This window comes from Poecilia reticulata, chromosome 19, assembly GCF_904066995.2.
Source record: "Poecilia reticulata chromosome 19, P_reticulata-male-v2, whole genome shotgun sequence".
Taxonomy (NCBI): Eukaryota; Metazoa; Chordata; class Actinopteri; order Cyprinodontiformes; family Poeciliidae; genus Poecilia; species Poecilia reticulata.
The window spans coordinates 18,384,942-18,403,446 of record NC_088848.1 but is presented as its reverse complement, the minus strand read 5'-3'; the positions used below and the strand labels follow the sequence as shown (position 1 = coordinate 18,403,446).

The 18,505-nt window shown below is 39.6% G+C and overlaps 1 protein-coding gene across 4 annotated transcripts in view; it reads left to right on the top strand.

The window, feature by feature from the left end:
- Positions 1-10,539, top strand: part of dnah9 (dynein, axonemal, heavy chain 9) — a 163,734-nt gene extending 153,195 nt beyond the window's left edge. For all 4 annotated transcript variants that reach the window (XM_008437720.3, XM_008437725.3, XM_008437726.3 and 1 more), the window contains 4 exons: positions 1,960-2,142; positions 5,302-5,555; positions 5,632-5,767; positions 9,184-10,539. In XM_008437720.3, coding sequence (XP_008435942.3) covers positions 1,960-2,142; positions 5,302-5,555; positions 5,632-5,767; positions 9,184-9,411 — 801 coding nt within the window. In that variant the 3' untranslated portion in view covers positions 9,412-10,539. The remainder of the gene's footprint in view (positions 1-1,959; positions 2,143-5,301; positions 5,556-5,631; positions 5,768-9,183) is intronic.
- The last annotated feature ends 7,966 nt before the right edge of the window (positions 10,540-18,505 follow it).

The following is an 18,505-nucleotide window of genomic DNA, read 5'->3' as shown; positions in this document are numbered from 1 at the left end:
ATATCTGCTCTGTCATAACACTTCCCAAACACGGTCTCTTAAAATGTCACTGAAATCCAATCTGTCAGTGATATCCCTGAGGAGCAGTAAGCTTAGGTGATGCTATTAGGACAGCATTTCCACCAGATGGATGCCGCTATGCTGCTTACATAAGCATTACAGCAAAATCTCACTGCTTTTAATTCCTACACACTTGCTCTGTTCTCGTAAGGCATAATGACAAAAGCAGATTTTTATTTATTTATTTATTTTTGTTAGTATACACTATGGACCACAATAATAACTTCATCTAACGCAGGACTTCAGAAAAATTGGTTCAAATTGGCTGTTTTAGTTTACCTCTGCTTCTACGGAAACGCCTAAATGCAAAATATATGACTCCGCGGCGCCTAATGAGCTCTTAAACACTAAAGCTGTTCATATACGGCCCATATTATCTTTCTACTGTACGCCTTCAAAGTAAGCGTGTGAATCAGCATACTTGCTAACTTTGTGCAGATTATGCCAGAAAGCTCCATATGGACTCATCTGAATTTTTAAAGCCACATTAACTCTATTACTGAGTCAGCCTAATTAAATTTTATTGCAAAACTTAAGGAAACCATACTATCCAAACAGCTCGCAGAAAAAAGAAAACAATGCTTGTGTTTTGAGTCAGTTAGATTATCAGTTCTTTAAAAATGCTGCTGCGTTCACCAGCATAAGGAAAATGGACCATAAATCACTGCACTGGCTAACCTGATTGTGAAGGGATCTATTAAACAATTCCCGGTAAACAGACATTTTCCCGTCTATTTCTCCTAAAACTTCATCTATTCCAACGAAGCACGTCCAAGTCGGGAACGTCCGGGAAACCTTTTCTTTCTGTTTGAGCTGTGCTTCCTAATTGCCTTATCCATCACTCCTCATCCTGTGTCTTTTGCAGAATCTGACCTGAACGTCGACCCCAAGAAGCAGGCCCTGTTCCTGCTCGCACATTATTTTAATTCTCAATAAAGTCTGTTTGACCTTTTCTGGGTTCATGGTTTCCATTATGGGTTCAGAATGTACAAAAGATTACTCTTGGGTTGTTTATCTTCTTATGTCAGTTTATTTACCACTTTCCACTTCCTTTCTATAAAGATTTTGTTTTGTAGCTGTATGTATTTCTATACCATTTTCCAGAGGGAAGTCTGACTTTGTGTTTTGATTTGATTTTTGTTCCTTTTTTACTGGGTGTATGTATAGTGAAAAAGCACACTCGCTGTACTCTTGGATTATTTATTAAACTGATTTTTTTGTTTTGTAACCATAATGTTTTTTTTATTTTTTAATATAAATCCAAAGACTGATATACTGGACTGGCTGAGTTATTGGCTTGGCCACGGCCCTGTGGGATCAAACATTTTACCGCTAAATGTTCTGTGGACCCCTGGTGTGTATCCATCCGTCGATGTGTTATGATGTGACCTTTCTCGCCGGGAAGACGAAGAACTCCTGTCTTAACAAACAGCCATGCGGAGAGTATCAATGAGCCCCACTCGGTATTCAGAGTACTTACTGGCTGCCAGACCCAAAATCAGCTATTCGAACAGAAAATTCCAATAAATATGATGACCTCGCATCCTTTGTTCAGCACCTAATCCGCTGATTGATTGCTCGCGCTGCTTGTTCTCAGAAACTGTTGACAAAGACATTCTTTCCTCACTTACCCACAAAAATGACGTGAGCATCGATTTTGTAGAGAGATTAAACTGTAGAAATTAAAATTTGTTGGGAAAAAAATGAGATGGCACTGCAGAATATATCCTCATGAATATTTATAGTATTGTCTGTCGGAAACTAACTTTCAGGCTGCCTGTGTTTGCAAGTGTGAGTTTATCCGACTCAGACAGTCCATCTCTCTCTCTTTTCTTTTTGTCAAATTCTTAAAGAGACATTCACCTCCCTTTTGTTTTCCTTTCTCTCCCTCTTTATCAGGTGCGCTCGGTCCTGGAAGACATTTTGGAGAGGCTGCCAGAACGGTTTGACATGGCGGAGCTGCTAGGGAAGGCCGAGGAGAGGACTCCATACCAGGTGGTGGCGCTGCAAGAGTGTGAGCGAATGAACGTCCTCACCCAGGAGATCAGACTCTCTCTGAACGCTCTGAACCTCGGACTAAAGGTCAGAACGGTTTTATCTAAGCAGAGAAGGGGGGGGGTATTAAAGCCCACTGGGTTTTCCATGACAAGCTCAATTTTGTGTCGACCTTTGTGTGGCTGTAAGGTGACCATGTTGTTTCAGGTGAGCTAATTTAATCTGTATCCATCAATCTTTAAACTCGCTCTGTCAAAGTAACTTAAAAACAAAAGTTAAATCAGAAACACGAAAGCAGAAAACTTGTGAAGTGTCGGAGAATTATCCTTCCTCCATTTAGTTTCTGGATGAGGTTGAAGAAGAAGTCAGTGAGTTTAATTCATGAATTTCATCTATTAAGACTAAAATACAGCTGGTCCATTTGCTCATGCTATCCTTAGCGGCTAACAGAGCAAAATGGTACATAACAATAGTTTCTAGTTTTCTTTGTTGGGTTCTCTCTAAGCTGTGCCCTGAAGAGGACATTCCCCAACGTGTCATTTCCTTTAACCTTAGCTTTGTTCTCGTGTGCTCTGTGTTTGTGCCTGAGCGTATAAACGAGCGTGCAAATAACTAAAAAAGACACATAACTGTTTATTCTCAACAGAAGTTAAAAACATTTAAAGTTAACAAGCAAAATCTTTGACATAGTAAAACAGACTTGGACATTGATACCACGTTTTGGGTTTTTTTGCCAGTAAGAAGAAAAAAAAGGCTTAATTAGGAGTTTCTGTAGTGTACAGGCCAAAGAAGGAGCCAACATTAACTTTGGAGGAGCTGCAGAGATCAAAAGCTCAGGTGGAGGATCTGCTGCAACTATTAATGGTGCACCCACAAATCTGGCCAATGTTGAAGAACTGCAAAAAGAATATAATTCTTGAAATAAAGCCATTAAATATACTGTTTGCACTCTGCCAAAAGCTATTTAATGGAATCTGACATTAAATGGCAAAGGGGTTCTGGTGAGAGATTTTGAACATTTTGCATCCTTTCCCTTCCTGTTAACTCTCTCATACATAGTGGTCACTACAGTGGACAGCTATCTAAAAGCTATTTTCTTGTGCTTCTTGTGGATTTTTATGTTATAAATGCACACAGACCACTGAAGTGGACACTAGTGCATCATAAAATACATTATCAACTACTGGTCATCAGCTGCAAATGCAATAAATTATTTTTTGTTAAATCCAATATGGCCGACAGTCAAAAGAGCATGCCAACTGACCCGGTCCCTCCTACTGTAGATGACTGCTGCAGGTAAAAAAAAAATATTGTGACATCAGATAACCCCTAAAGAACAATACTACTGATGTATTTTTCAAATAACAACTTTGTATTTGGAGAAAATTATAATTCAGCACCTAAAAAAAAATATATTTTTTTACAAATGTATTTTTCCTGCTTTTTTATGCCTTAAGAAAATAAAAAAGGAAAAAAAATCCTGACACAAAGGATCATAATTCATGCATGAAAGAGTTGATATCTATTCACTATGTTGTGTACATTTGTTGAATAAGTCTCCAATTAAATACAATGAAGTTGAAAGATTTTGCCCATGTGGAAACTGCTACAAGCCAGAGTTTTTTTTATATGTGGCTTGAGATGACTAAAAACCAAGGAGACATCTGTGTCAATGTGTCATACATGGCTGACTCATCTGTTAACACCGAACAGAAAAAGTAAGACGGGCGGGGGGGGAATGTGTCAACGTGTTTCTCAGGAGTTATGAGTCTTCGATCTCCCGGCTCTACAAGCTTCAATAAACTGCTTCAGTGATTTAAAAGTCGTGTCGACTATTGTAGCAGAAAATGGAATCATGTTTTGCCTGCATGGTGGAATAAGTAGGAGCTATCAGGGTGTTAGCCTTGATGCTCTCTCTGTTACATATTGTTTCAGTCGGACGGTCATAACTGGTCAGGATTTTTGAGCTGTGCGGGACGGTGGGATAAATTAGTGATCCAATGAAAGTCACACACACGTTAGCAGCAGTGTGTGACTAACTGCAATGAAAACACTTGTCTTTTCCCGCTGCATCAAACCACAAATTCAACTTTATGCCATTTGCTCTTTATTTTTTAAGCAATTGGTAAATAACCAGAGTTAATTAGTTTGTTTTTATGGATTTTAAATGAGATACGGGAAAGTTTCTTTGAGATATGTGGCATTTTAGTGTGAAAAATCATGAAGCGGATGATTGAAAACACGGATAAAAAAGTACGGTATAAAATAAGTGAATTAATGTGAAGTGCATATTCTTACCAGCAGTTCCAGCATGTGAACAACTTGAGTTGGAAAGCTGTGTAGCAGTTTTGATCTCATTACCTTTTGTCTGATGGCAGCAGTTTAATAAAATGTTAATGGGGAAGGTTTTGAAGAGTCCCTGAAAATGTCCAGATTTCCTGCAGCTGCCCTGAAACAGAACCAGGAGAGCAGGTAGGAACACGGCAACAACCTTCCCAGCTCCTCTCCGTACGGTGCTCTTTGTTTACCCGTTTCAGCATCCCGGTGGTGGTCCAAATGGGGGATAGCTTAATGCTATCCACTTTATCTGCTGCAGGAGTCTGTGCTCAGGTCATGACCTTCTGAAGTCGATGATCATCTGATTTGTTTTTTTCGCGCCGAGCACCAGATTGTTTTCTCTGCACAAGGCCTCCAGGTGTTTGGCTTCCTTCCTGTAAATTGATTTCCCCCCCCGACTATTGTGGTTTCATTCACCGAATGTCCAGATTCTCCTATTGTGTGATTGCACAGCTATAGTCTAAACTCAACTGTGAAGTCTAACTCCTACTTCCATGTATGATTAATTGATGTTCTTCTACACAGAGATCTGTAAAATAAGAGTACAAATCAGGACTTGATTCATAAAAACCAAATATTTTGGTGATTTGTACACAACTCAGAACAAAGAACATCTTCAGAAAGTTAGTTTTTACTATTCAAATGTAGTTTTGCTACATTTAAATACCACATTTGGCACATCTTGGTGATGTGTACGTTGAGGCAACAAAACAGCAATGTCTCAAAAATACGAGGGAACATTGTTGGACCTCGAGCTTCACAGGACGGGTCAACATCGAGGCGTCCTGGTTTTGGCAAGAACTAACTAGTGCCTAGTTGATGTGTCCTTCTAGAGCTGTTTTCTGTCTTTTTTAAAAACAAAGGTAAAAGATTTTAGCTCATCTCTGTCTTGCGCTGTTCGCCGATCAGGGAGAGCTGACCATGACCAGCGAAATGGAGAATCTACAGAACGCCATCTTCCTGGACGCCGTGCCAGACAGCTGGACCGGACGAGCGTATCCCTCCACGTCCGGTTTGACTCTGTGGTTCAACGACCTCCTGGCCAGGGTCAAGGAGCTCGAAGCCTGGTCGGCGGATTTCATCTTACCCCCTGCGGTGTGGCTGGCTGGCTTCTTCAACCCCCAGTCTTTCCTCACAGCCATCATGCAGGCCATGGCCAGGAGGTAGAGTCGGTCAGGATGTTAAACAAACGGTCTCAAGCTTTAGAAGAATAACTGGTTTTTGTTACCTTCCCGACAGGAACGAGTGGCCTCTCGACAGCATGTGCCTGCAGTGTGATGTCACAAAGAAGAACCGGGAGGACTTCAGCTCTCCGCCTCGTGAAGGAGCGTACGTCCACGGACTGTTCATGGAAGGAGCACGGTGGGACTCACAGGTATCGCACAGGAGATACTCAGACAGCTCTTGTTTCTGATTTATTTTGAATTTGACAGCCAATCTTTATTCAGATTTTAACTGAAAAAGGAGCAACAGACTTTTACAAGTGATTTATAGTCACCACAAATCATTGGACATTTTGTTTTGCATTTATTATTAATTGATTTATGACTTATGCGTGTTCAGTTCATTCTTTCGTTTAACTAGCCACAATGCATTTGTGCACTTTAAATATTTTAAGTGCGACTATATCCCGATGCAAGTTGCAGAAGATTTTTCTCTCTCGTAGCTTGATTTATTTTGAAACCTGCCTGACCTTGAGGTTTTTGTTTTGTGTTGCGTTCTGTTTCTGGTTTGTACACTTTTCCAGCTTCCTGCTGCGTTCCACTGACCACATAATTGTGCTATATTTACAACAAAAAAAACATTTTGGCCCTGGGATGAGGTGATATTTTTTATTTTTTTTGGCCATATCTAAATTAATTTATTTTGGCAAAACTGCAATGGAAACTATTTTTTTGCATCTCACGAGTCACATGATCAGCAGCCTGATGTTGCCACTGGTGCAAACCACAAAGAAGAAAACGACAGGAAGTGGCTGGAAGATCATGGCATGTTTCTTAATGACGTGTCACATGAACAGACTTATTAATGTGATTTTGATTGCGTCTCTTATTTAATGGAAACATTGCAATCACAAAATTGTTTTGTTTTTTTGACAGCAGAATATTGACAAAGTTTTGTGCACAATTGTAAAGGAAACGCAGCTCGTGTCTTTGCTTCCCTGGTTTCCTCTGTATGTTTTCTGTTAATCATTCAGTTTTCTTCTCACAGCTGCACTCCATCAGAAAATCACCTAAAATGTCTTCACTCTTTATATATTTTCTCCCTCGTCTTTTCAGTTCATGGGGAGAAGATTAGTCCATGTCAAGTCGCTCCGTGTTTTGTGACGTAGGTCCTGGGATTCAAACATCAACTGTATACAAAAATATTCTGCAGTCACATATGAGAGTGTCTGTCTGACGGCTAAAGTTTGACCCAAAGTAACCAAACACAGCTTCACAAGAACAATCGAATGGTTGAGAAAGAAAACAATCAACGTGTTACAAACATATCTAGACCTCAATCTTATAAAACTCAATGACCTGGAGAAACTTTCTAAGGAAAAGTTTAACAGACGTCCCTCATAATGATGTGAGTCTGATGAAGTCAAACAGACCAGGATTCCTAAAAGTTAATGATAATAAAGTTTTTACTCTTTAGTTTATTCTCCTTTAAAAAATAAAGACAAAATGGATTCTGTGGTGTATTTTTTTGTGCACTCAAGGATAAATTGCACCTGAAGTTTACCTGGTAAACCCAGTAAAAACCAAATCATAGCTCCTATGTTCTGATTTCGAAAACTCCAGGATTGAAATGGGGCCCACTTTCTTTTTACGTTTTGCAAAAGGCATAAGTTATATCGCAGCATAAGTACCTGCACTGTACTTTTCGATGATGCAGCACAGACACTGGGAACACAAGGTGAGTTAACTTCAAAATGCCCCTTTAAACAGAGTCAAGTAAATTAACTTTGGAATGAACCCCAAGGAGAGTCTCGGCGTTCCCTCTGTGGCTCCAGTTTCTGCTTTAAATCCTGCTTGTGTTCAGCTGGTGGAGTGCAGTGCATTACTCAGCTTCCCAGGACTCCATCTATCTACATACACTCAACCACTGTATATGCACCAAGCTTTCAAGGAGTATCCCCGTAGACTTCTTAATTAGGGAATGTGCAGAGTGTGCACTCGAACACTTAGATCACACTTTAGAGGAGTGTTTCTTTTTTTTTTTCCTTCTTCTTCATTAAAGTTGGAGCCGCGCTCAAATAGACAGCCGGAGAGACGGGCTCGCGCTCCAACACCCTCCACTCGTCTCCTCCTCTCCTCTGCGCACATCCTCCTCTCGGCCCCGAAGGCCGGCTCTGAGCCGCTGGCGAAGAGAGCGAGCAGCACTCCATCTGGACACAGTTCTATGAAGCAATAAAAGTCAAAGATTTATGATAAACCTACTCATCTATATTAATGAGCCACGCGTCTCATTCATCGGGGGTTATGCATCAAAGACGGCCGAATGCTGCACCTTGCACAGAAAGACGCAGGCATCACACTGCGGAACAATATGTATTTATGTAAATGGGCCGCTTTTATTGGTCCTGAGTACTTCAGCTTTGTAATAAATACTTTGCTCCGTCAGTATGTCGGGAGACCAAACAATATGATTTTTTTGTTTTGTTTTTTAAACGGTCATTAAATTATTTTATAGTCCATCACAAGGAGCCCAAATAACTTACTTTCATTGGCCCAAACAAACATGGACTGTTTAGGGTACAGACATCTTTTAAAGTTCGAGAGCAACTGCAGAAGCAATTTAAGCTTTGTCCTCTCGGCTTTTACCAAAGTCATCGGGATTTATATTCCTCCCTAAAAGTCGCTGCGCATTCATGGAGAAACTTGTGTTTGTCAGGCGCTAAGTGTGGAAGGATTAATTAATGAGACAGACCACTTAGACTCGCTGTGTTTAGCGAGGATGTTGTGGGAGCAGGCCGACTTTGAATCGAACTCTCGCAGCTTTTCCAGGGCTGCCACAGTGCTGCCTTCTGAAACACAAAGTCAAAAATCACTCGGGTTAATCACTGTTAGTTATAAGCACCTTGTGGAAGTATTCACACCCTTTTTTCTCCAGACTTTGCAGAGTTACAGCTGCAAACGTCAGTGTATTTATTAGGATTTCCTGTGATTGACCAAAACAAAGTTGTGCATTGTTTTGAACTTAAAGGAAAACGATGGTACATAAAGGTTTTCAAAACCTTTATGTACCAATAAAGACCTAAAAATGTGACATGCATGTTGATTCATTCCCCTTTTACTTTGATACCCTGCTACAAAATCCAGTGAAAGTCATCTAAAATTATCATCTTTCTGCATGTCTCATATTGAGTTAGTAAAATAAAAAAAGGACAATAACATTTACAGAAGTTCCATGTGCTAATAATAAAAAATAGAAATAACTGGAAAATGTAATGGATTGAATAAATCAAAGCTGTTCAGACAGAATTAAGTCTTTCAGAAAGGATATTTGTGAAAAGAAAAAAGTGAGATATGTAAGAGACATTCTTGATTACAGAGCAGGAATTGCCAAAGAAAAGTTAATCTGTTGCAAAGAAAGCCAATGTTTTTGACACTGGCTTGGACAAACGTGGAGCTGATTTAGTGAATCAGAAATTAATGAATCTAATCCTGATGTCTGTTTTTTTGAAGCCTCACCCTTGTGTTTGGAAGACTGAAAACTTCCTGCAGTTTTCGGGTCGTTTCTGTTTGCCGTGATAACAAGCCTGCATCCTCGCCTCACATCTCCTCCCTTCTCTGTTTGTTTCAGACTGGCTTGGTCGTCGATGCGCGTCTGAAAGAGCTCACCCCGGCCATGCCGGTCATCTTCATCAGGGCCGTTCCAGTGGACAAACAGGAGAGCAGAAACGTCTACCAGTGTCCCGTCTATAAAACCCGTCAGAGGGGGCCCACATATGTGTGGACCTTTAACCTCAGGACCAAAGAAAAGCCCTCCAAGTGGACGCTAGCTGGTGTGGCGCTGCTTCTGCAAACATAGCTGCTTTTAGGGACGCCACACTGAGGGTGCCGACAGGGTGAACAACTGAAATCATTTCCAAACCAAATAGTTTGTAGCGAGAAAGTAGAAATTATTCAGTTAAAAGAAAACCTTTTATTTGGTTACAGTAAAAAGAGAAGCAAATTAAAGTGATTGCAGGGTTTTCTATTCTATTTCTGTTACTAGTGTGTTCACCAACCAGTCAGGAATCAATATTACCAGTTCTAGAAAGTATTCTGTTGATTGACATCTGTGATAGGCAAACAGCATGGTCTGTCTATGAACTCTTTGACCAACATTGCCTACTTTGATTCATTATTTCATATGCAGAAATGATGTTCTTTTAATTCCTCTATTTTCTGTTAAATTTAAAACTACGTCAATCAAAGAACCTCAGGCACGTTTTTGTTGTGTTTCATGTATTAAATTATCTAGAAGTAAAAAAAGATAAATTGGAAACTGCATGTCAGTCCTCAAAGAAAACTGGAAATTAGGCCTGAATGAAACTCGTCTTTGAAGATAATCCAGTTTTCATTTTAACAAACCAAAGTATTCTTAGAAACGGAGCTTTAACTTTAAAGATATTATGCTTAACAAACTGTGAATTAGAGGTCACCTTCAGCACGGTGGTGTTTTATGATTTCTTTTTCCCCAAAGCGTACAGATCAATAATGAGAAACAAGATAAATGAGTTTTGCACAGATTTCTAAAATGGGTAGATAAGTCAACAAATCTGCCATCTTGACAGCTTGAATATCCAGTCAGCTCTGATTCTGCTCTCTCTTCTTTAGTGTAATTCACTGTCTGCCACACACCATCTTATTAATGTAAGCTGCACAAATTCAGCCTTTTTTCTCGTTTTATTCTGCAGAACGTCCTGCTCAGCTTGCTGCAAGATTTCAGCCAAGTGTCAGAACATGTACTGAAACGCCCAACAAAAAAATCCATATTATGTGACTGGAAACAAGCAACTAATCTGAATATTAATTACACATTCTAGTCAAGATCATGCTTTTATAAAAATACACAATATTTCTCCATAAAACCATTCTGTTAAAGTTCCAGAAAACTGGGATGTAAAAAAAAAAAAACAGAAACGAGACCATTTTAAATAATTTTTGGCATTAACCCAATGTAGCTCAAGTGGAAAAGCAAGCAATTCTGATAGAAGGAAAATAATTTAAAAAAGAAAACAGTTGCATACATGTCTACAATAAGCGACCAATACTTCATTGAACCAACTTTTTTTAGGGAATGCCATAAAACCATTTGTGAAATGTATTTTCATTGAGAAGCACAAGATTTCTTTTCTATAATCGGCTCTTTTGATCTCTTAATACACACACATGTAATTCACAATTACTACTCTCGCTTTCAATAAGTTTGAAAATAAAGATTCTTTATCATGCCATTCCAGATTGTACTTGTGCTTTTATTTTCATATGCTATATCCAATTTTAGTACCAATGTGCTTTTTTTCCTCCCCTATCTCCCGTTTCCAGTTTCCTCCTTCCCGTTTCTTCTTCCTCTTAAGTCTTCAGACCGACTCTTTTCCTTGCTCTCCTCCTCCTTCCAGTTCTCTCTTTGTCCTCTCTCCTTCCTGTTCAAGATAAAGCAAACTCTCCAAAGCAGAAAGTATGGAGCCTCAAAGATATATCCTCATGTAGAGCAGAGACATGCACACATGCTACAGTACATTCCCGGCTTAAAACTCCCCCTCTATCTGCTTCCCGTCTTTCTTGTTCTCCCAGTGCCTGAGCCCAGGTTCCCTGGCGTCTTCCCTTATCTGGTTACTGGAGAGTCTTAACAATGTGCTCAGAGACACATGAGGAGGAGGAGGAGGAGGAAGAGGAAGAGGAGAGCAGTGATGCAGAGTGACACAATTTATGTGCATCTTCCGAACAGCGGCTTCAGGTTCCACTGTGGAAATAGATCCTGCAACGATTGCAGGTAAGATATTTTCAAATTACCCCGAGATTACAGTGGTTTTAAAAATACTTCTTACAGATTTGTCTCACACCTCACTAAGCATATTTTGATATTACAGACAGAGAACGTGTTGAATGAAAAGTGGCCTTAATTATCCTTGTTTAATTTCCGTGTTTTGCTTCACTATTCAGTTTTTCTTGTCACATTGAGGCGTCATTTCTGTCTGATCTGTAGAATACAAAAAAAAAAACTTTAAATAGAAACTCTTACAAACTTAACAAGATGAAACAATCTTTTTAAGATGCATCATGCCCCAATCTGAAGATATTTAAGAGCAGATGAGGAAAAGCAATCAATCAAAAGCCATTTCTAACAAAGCAACACACCACATTTAAAGCTGCTGTTTACAAAGAGTGAAATTCTGAAAAACAGTGTTGAACCTTCTCGGGTATTCCTGACCTTTCGAGATTATTTCAAGAGCAGTTTTACGTCTTAACCAAGAGTTCACAACCCAGAACAAGAACTGCAGGCCTGCAGTTCACCCAGTGAATAGTTATGCACTGAGCAAAAGTGGCATCCGTTGTCGAGTTGCAAGAAGAGAATAATTCCTGACCAAAGTGAACACAAAGTCCTGTCTGACATTTGAAGATTAAAAATTGAACTTTTTGGAAGGGTTTTGTCCTTTTACAAGTGTCAAGAGGACAGCATTTCAGAAAAACTCATTCCAACAATCAAACATGTGTCTTTTGCATTCTTTGTTCATGTCTGCTATTTTGTACTGCTATCATGTTCGAAATAAATACATTTTAAAATGATAAAAAAGGGCTTTTTGAAATAAACTTGTCAAATTCTGGACAAATTTTGGAAGAACATGAACAATTTACAAAATTACTACTAAAAAGAGTAGAATTTAGTAGAATTCATATAATGAGTCTTTTATAAATGATATAAATAAAAAACTAATTGTCTGTTATTGCAAGTACTTGATTTTTGTTCAACAACTAATGACATGACTTGTATTGAGATTTGGAGGAAGTTGGTTCCTCACATGGGGCCAATAGGGCTCACTATCTGAAAACAATAGTTTGTTTAAACTCAGATTATATTTATGTGCCTGTAGGATTTTTTTTGTCTGAAATATTTAAACAAAAAAAGGAAGAAATTGGGGGCTCTAGGCGTCTCCATGGTGCGCCTCATGTGCAGAGGCTGTAGTTTTCACTTGTCCTGAACCTGGGTTTGACTCCCAGGTTCAGTTTGCCCTTTTCTCTTCTCCCAATTTACAGAAAATCTTTTTTAAAAACCCCAGAATAAACAAGAAATGCGTGAAGGGGCAAATACCCTTTTCCCGTCACCATTAGTAACTATATTTTGACCAGGAGGTCCAGCAGACACGCTTTCATCCTGGTGAGAGAGATAAAGGCCAGATTCGTAAGAGCTGCAAAAAGCCACTAATTATGGGCTGTTATAAGTTTAACCGTATGAATTCCCTTCCTGCAAAGGTTCACAAACGGTGATGATTCACGTTTTCTGCTGGAGGATCATTTTGTGCGTTGCCGGGTGGATGCTGGCGGAGCGAAACAGGGAGGGAGAGGACGGATCTACCAAAGTGTTCATGCTCGGAATGAAAAAGTGGCTTTCTTTAATGGCCTGCTTGTGCGAGATATAAGATAGCAAGCAGTTGCTAGGTTACAGGTCAGTCCGGCACGGCTAATGCGAAAGGTATAGAGATTTCACGGTGTGCATGATATCGAAGCAAGCAGAGTTCTAACTTTGGACAAAATGTGATAACGTGCTAGCAAGGCTCAGCAGCAACAGTAACCATGACGATGACTCAAACGCAGCTTTACTGTCTGGATATGTGCCATTCACCATAAAGCAAATACATGACATTTTCAAACTCACTTGGAGATCTGTAAATGTGTCTTGCGATTGCAGCAGTAACTGTCCCAGCGGTGGTCATTTGAAGGATAGCCTGCAGGCCATCAGCGCAGGATGCAGGAACCCCTCCACTCGCCCTCTCAGCCCTTTTCACTTGCTGTCAACTAACAGGTTTCTACAAAAGCTGGTTTTCCTCTTTCGTACTCTGGTTGTAACGTCGGTCATTTTGGACAAACGCTTTGGATTTTTGACTATGCCGTGACATCATCGATTGGAAGTGTGCAAAGCCGTGACATACTCACTTTCAGATGATCCAACCTTTAAGTTTATAGCATTTAATGGGCAAAAGTCATGTGTTAAGAAATAATTGTTTTCAACAAACCCAATGAAACATCTTCAGCTTATCCCAAATCCTGCAGCGCCGCGGGAAATTACGGGAAACGTCATACGAGGGGGCACCCAAAAGTTTCCAGAATGGCGCTGCTGCATGCGCAGTTTTCGTAGTACACGATTCTGCCCCTAGTTATTTGTTCAACCACGCCTTCTCAATCAGTGTGAAAAAAGCATCGGAAACCGTTCAGATGTTGAAGACCGCTTACAAGGATGACGCTATGTGTCGAGCTCAAGTTTACTCGTGGTTCACCCGCTTTAAAAATGGTGAAATGTCAATTGATGATCAACCGCTTCTTTCCCGAGCAGGAAGCAAAGCTTCAGCCGCGCTGCTCGTAGAACTTCTCCATGAAGAAAAACGACGGCTGGACAAAACAGCTCTTCCAAGAAAATTTACTGCGGGTAGATGAAACCTTCCACATCAACGCCGCTTGGCACACTGATTGAGAACGAAAACTGCGCATGCAGCAGCGCCATTCTGGAAACTTTTGGGTGCCCCCTTGTATTTGTTCAATATTTGCTTGTCTGCACAGTTAAATCATACATATAATTTAAACATATAAATCCTTGACTAATCACTCTCACTCTCTGGCAAAAGAAGTGTAGATTCCTAAAAGGAGACTCCTGCTTTTTGACTGCTGGTTCACTGGTAGTTCATTCTGTTTGAATGTAACTGGAGGCAGGCGTTTCCCTTACAAGACTCCTCTCCCAATGTTTGTTTCTGCCAGGCTTAAAACTTTTCTTTTTGATGAAGCTTTTGGTTAGAGCTGCTCTCGTTATCCTGCGGTGTAGTTATGTAGCTACAGGCTTCAGTCTGTACTCTGCAAGAGCAAAGAAAAATGTTCCGTCTCCCAGAGAATGACGTCATTCTGGTCTCTTGCGTTCTGTCCAGCAGCTGCCCTCTGGTTGGTCACCCCCTGTTACCATTCCTCAGCAAAATCCCATTAGGTAAAAGAAGTCCAGTTTTTTTCTGGTTTATGTTCACAAACATTCTTGATAATAGTAATTTAACTCTTAGTTATTTTGACAATAGTTTGAGTAGTTTTAATTATTTCAAGTGTTAAAATGACTAAATTTCTTGTTGAAATAACTCTGAAAGAGTTAAATTAACACCAATTCTGATAAGGACCAAATAGACTCGGCATAGTGTTGATTTAACTCTGCAGACTTTGCTACACCTGCAAACTGCAAAATGTGGAAGATTTTCTAGATTTTTGGATAATGGCATATTTTTAAATCATCTCCTAAACTGAGCAATCTATGTCTCTGTATGGTTTTTCACCATTAATTCGCTTAAAAAAAAAGGACAAATCTTGACATGCTTTTTTTTCTGTATTCTTTTTACTCAAACGAAGAGCTTGTACCCTATACTAATAGGGTACAAGTACAGTCTTGGATCCGAACTTTGCATACAAGTGTTTTTTTTGTCTTTCTAAAAGTTTGTATTAATCATTACCATGTCTAGTTACATTTAATAACTTTTCTCAGAACTTTACATAATCATTAAAACAATTTGAAAACATCCTACTTTGATCTCCAAAATACTCATAAAAAATTACCTACAAGGTTGAATTATTGCTTTAAAAAAAAAAATCTTTTTCTGTGCCTGTTTTCCTTAAAATTCTCTTGTTTTCTACTCGGTATAGATATTCTAATATTTACCTTTATGTGTTGGGAATCAGATTTGTTTTTTTTTTTTTTTGCTTAAGCATGAGTCTTTTGTCACTAAAAATGGCATTTACGGGGTTCAAATTTCATGAATATCTTTGTGTAGAAGGTATAAATGACATTCATAGGAAATGCTGCAGAATCATGCTCATACATAATATTTATGTGACAGTCCTTGAAAGAGCGTGTTTTAGTGTCCAAGGAACACAGATGGAGCACAAAATGAAGGGACCCCAGAGGGTTAATACTGGTTAATAATAACTTCCATCAGCAGCACATGTGCAAAATTGGTGTGATGCAGAACAACATTACCTCTCAAAGCCCCCGTCCCCTGAAAAAGTTATTTTTTTTCTTTTGGTCCCGTCATCCATTACCCGTGTACCAGCAGAGGCGTCACATGGGTGGCCTTTGTTACTGATTTTGCCCCACACCTTCCAGTAACGACTTGACAACCAGACAGTGTTTGCACTTCCCACCCCTAAGATCCCCATCACTCTCCTGACGGAGAGAGCTTTGCAGCCGTGACAACCAAAGTGCTGCTAGCATTAATTTTCACAACAGATGTGCTGACAAATTGCACGGTGGTGTCTCAGCCTGTAATTGTGCCTGACTCGTACTCCTCGGCTCGTTCAGACTGTACGAAGCGTCGGAGTGTTTGGGCCGGACCTTACCTCACGTTACCCCCCCACCCTCTCTGCCTCCAGCGCCCCCCTCCCCCCCCATCGTCCCCGCAGCAGCCAGCAGACTCGAGCCGCCAACCAGGACGGCTGTAAGAAGAGCAAGTCGGGTTTTGGCTCTGGCTGGAGGACGGAGTAATTAGCTTTGACACAGCTGACGAGTTGCTAATTAAATGTTTATCTGACTCTGGCATCTGTCATAAAACAAATGTCTGCTAGCTGCCTACAATCTGTGGATTATCCCAAATAACTGGGGTCAGGTCCCGCTCGCTGGGCGCAGGGCGCACTCTGAGCAGCCAGCCGAAGAAATAGCAGCTTCTGTCTGCTTTTTAGAAGCTCACTGCACTCACAGTGGCAATAATTATCTCTGTTCACACTCAAGCTGCACTCATTTATTTCATGTTTAGAAATGTAATCTTTAAGATCCTTATTTGAAGCTATGTAATTAAAATTCTCTCTCTCTTTTTTCCCCCCACTTTTCCTTGAGATATCTGCTTACCACTCATTACAACAGAAGGAATGTAATGGCTCCTGTTACGATAGGAGAACGTTGTGTTATTTGAGTTTGTGGATGATCATTTTAAAGAATTGTGCATAAAAATCTACCCAGCTTTCTCCATCTGTAGGAAGCTATTTGACATGATTTCCCCTCCTCACCTGTTAGAAATCCCAAATCTTTCGTCAATTTGTTGACTGGACTATTTAATTCATATTTTATTATTATTTTACTCATTATGTTGTTTAGTGTCTCTAATCTGGTTCTTAGTTTAAATCTTTGACTTCACTTGACGTTTTGTCCTGTGCATCCAAAGAGAAAGTTCATCATTTAAGGAAAAAAAAAGAAATTTAAACTTTTACAATGTGTGTAAGGAGGCTAGAAAACACAATGTTCTTCCATTAATATACAGTATATTATTTTATATTTACATGATCACTCAAAGGAGTTGCTGCCCTCTGCAAGAGCACTTACATATGAAACGGAATCATTTAAAGACTCAACAGGTGGCTTTTCCAAATAGAAGTAGCCAAACATTCCACATTGTTCACATGTTTTTATTTATATTTATGTTTATTCATACTTATATTTGTTAAGTAAACAACTATGAAGCCTGAATCACACTCTGTCACAAAAACACTTATAAGGTATTTAAAGTACACAAAGTTAGATGAGGAAATGTAAATGTTTTTAGTACTTTTGTTTCTATTATTTCTATTACTATTATTAAGTAAGGGCTATTGAAAGTGAGAATGAATAAAATTTTGTGGTTTACACCTCAGACCAGTTGATGAGGGTGATACATTGAGGTTGTAAGCTGCCAATAAACTTTGTAGAAGAAGAAGAAGAATGAACCTGATTCAAATAATTAGATAATTAAAAATATTTTTGTACAATTTGACACTTGATCTTGGTTTGTTGGGCCAGAGAAAAATGGAAAAAGTGAAAGATACCATCCCTCTGCACCCTTTCATTAAAACGGTATGACAAAGTAGTCTATACAAAATACAATTCAAAAATGATTTGGAAGTAGTTTGAAGAGCACAATGAGTCTGAGGTGTTGATTTATCCTCCAAATCTTCCAGATCCCAACTCAGTTGGGAATCTGTGGGGTACCCTGGAAAATATAAGTCGGAACCAGCTCTTCTCACCTAACAGCTTGTAAATGACGCGTTTCAAATGCTCTTTAAATGAGAAATTAAATTAAAATCACATGTGAGTAATTCATGTGATGAGTTCTTAACACTCATGGCAGCGACCGATGTAAACTGTTACATGAGAGAGATTCATAATTCTGGTGGCGTTCATCATTTGTCAGCCATCAGAGAAGATGTGGCGTCTTGTTCAGGCGTTGGAGCTACAAGCTACTGGAGCTACTTATGAGTGAATATGTGCGACGTTTTGGGAAAATTGTTGTCGACTGTAGATTCAACACGCTCGAATGACAAATTTTTATGAATGCTGAGTCTTCTTGAGGAGTGAGCTGCATTGTCTGAAAACAAACAAACAAAAAAAAAAGAACAAAAACATCATCCTTGTTCTACTTCCTGTCATCGTCGTCTTCGTTGTTTTATCCAGTAGTAACTTCCGGCTGTGGAGCATCTGACTTGTATGGGGAAGAAGTGTTTCAATTGCAGTTTTGTGAAATAGATCTATTTTCATACAGTCAAAAAAAACACTTTTTATCAAAAACATGAATTTGTGGCGCGTTTGTGGACTACGCTCTTTGTGCGCCGCTGCTGAAGTCTGAAATCAAAACGTCTGTTTAACATTCAGACACGACGATCTGAGTGTTCTCACTGACGGCTCCGTCTGGCCGCAGCAACAAAACATCCCAAATTAAGGCTTCCCAGCCTCGGTTCATGTTTGCTAGAAAACGCAGCGCCGACAGGTAATAAAGTAATGTTTGTGCATTTTAAGTCGTTTGGGAAACAAACTCATTATTTTCCTGGTCAACGTCTTCAATCCGAGTTGAGTATCACATCTATCCTCTGACACTTTAAGCTGCTCTCTCATTCATATTATTCAGTTTGATTGCAGTCGCATATTTTCATTT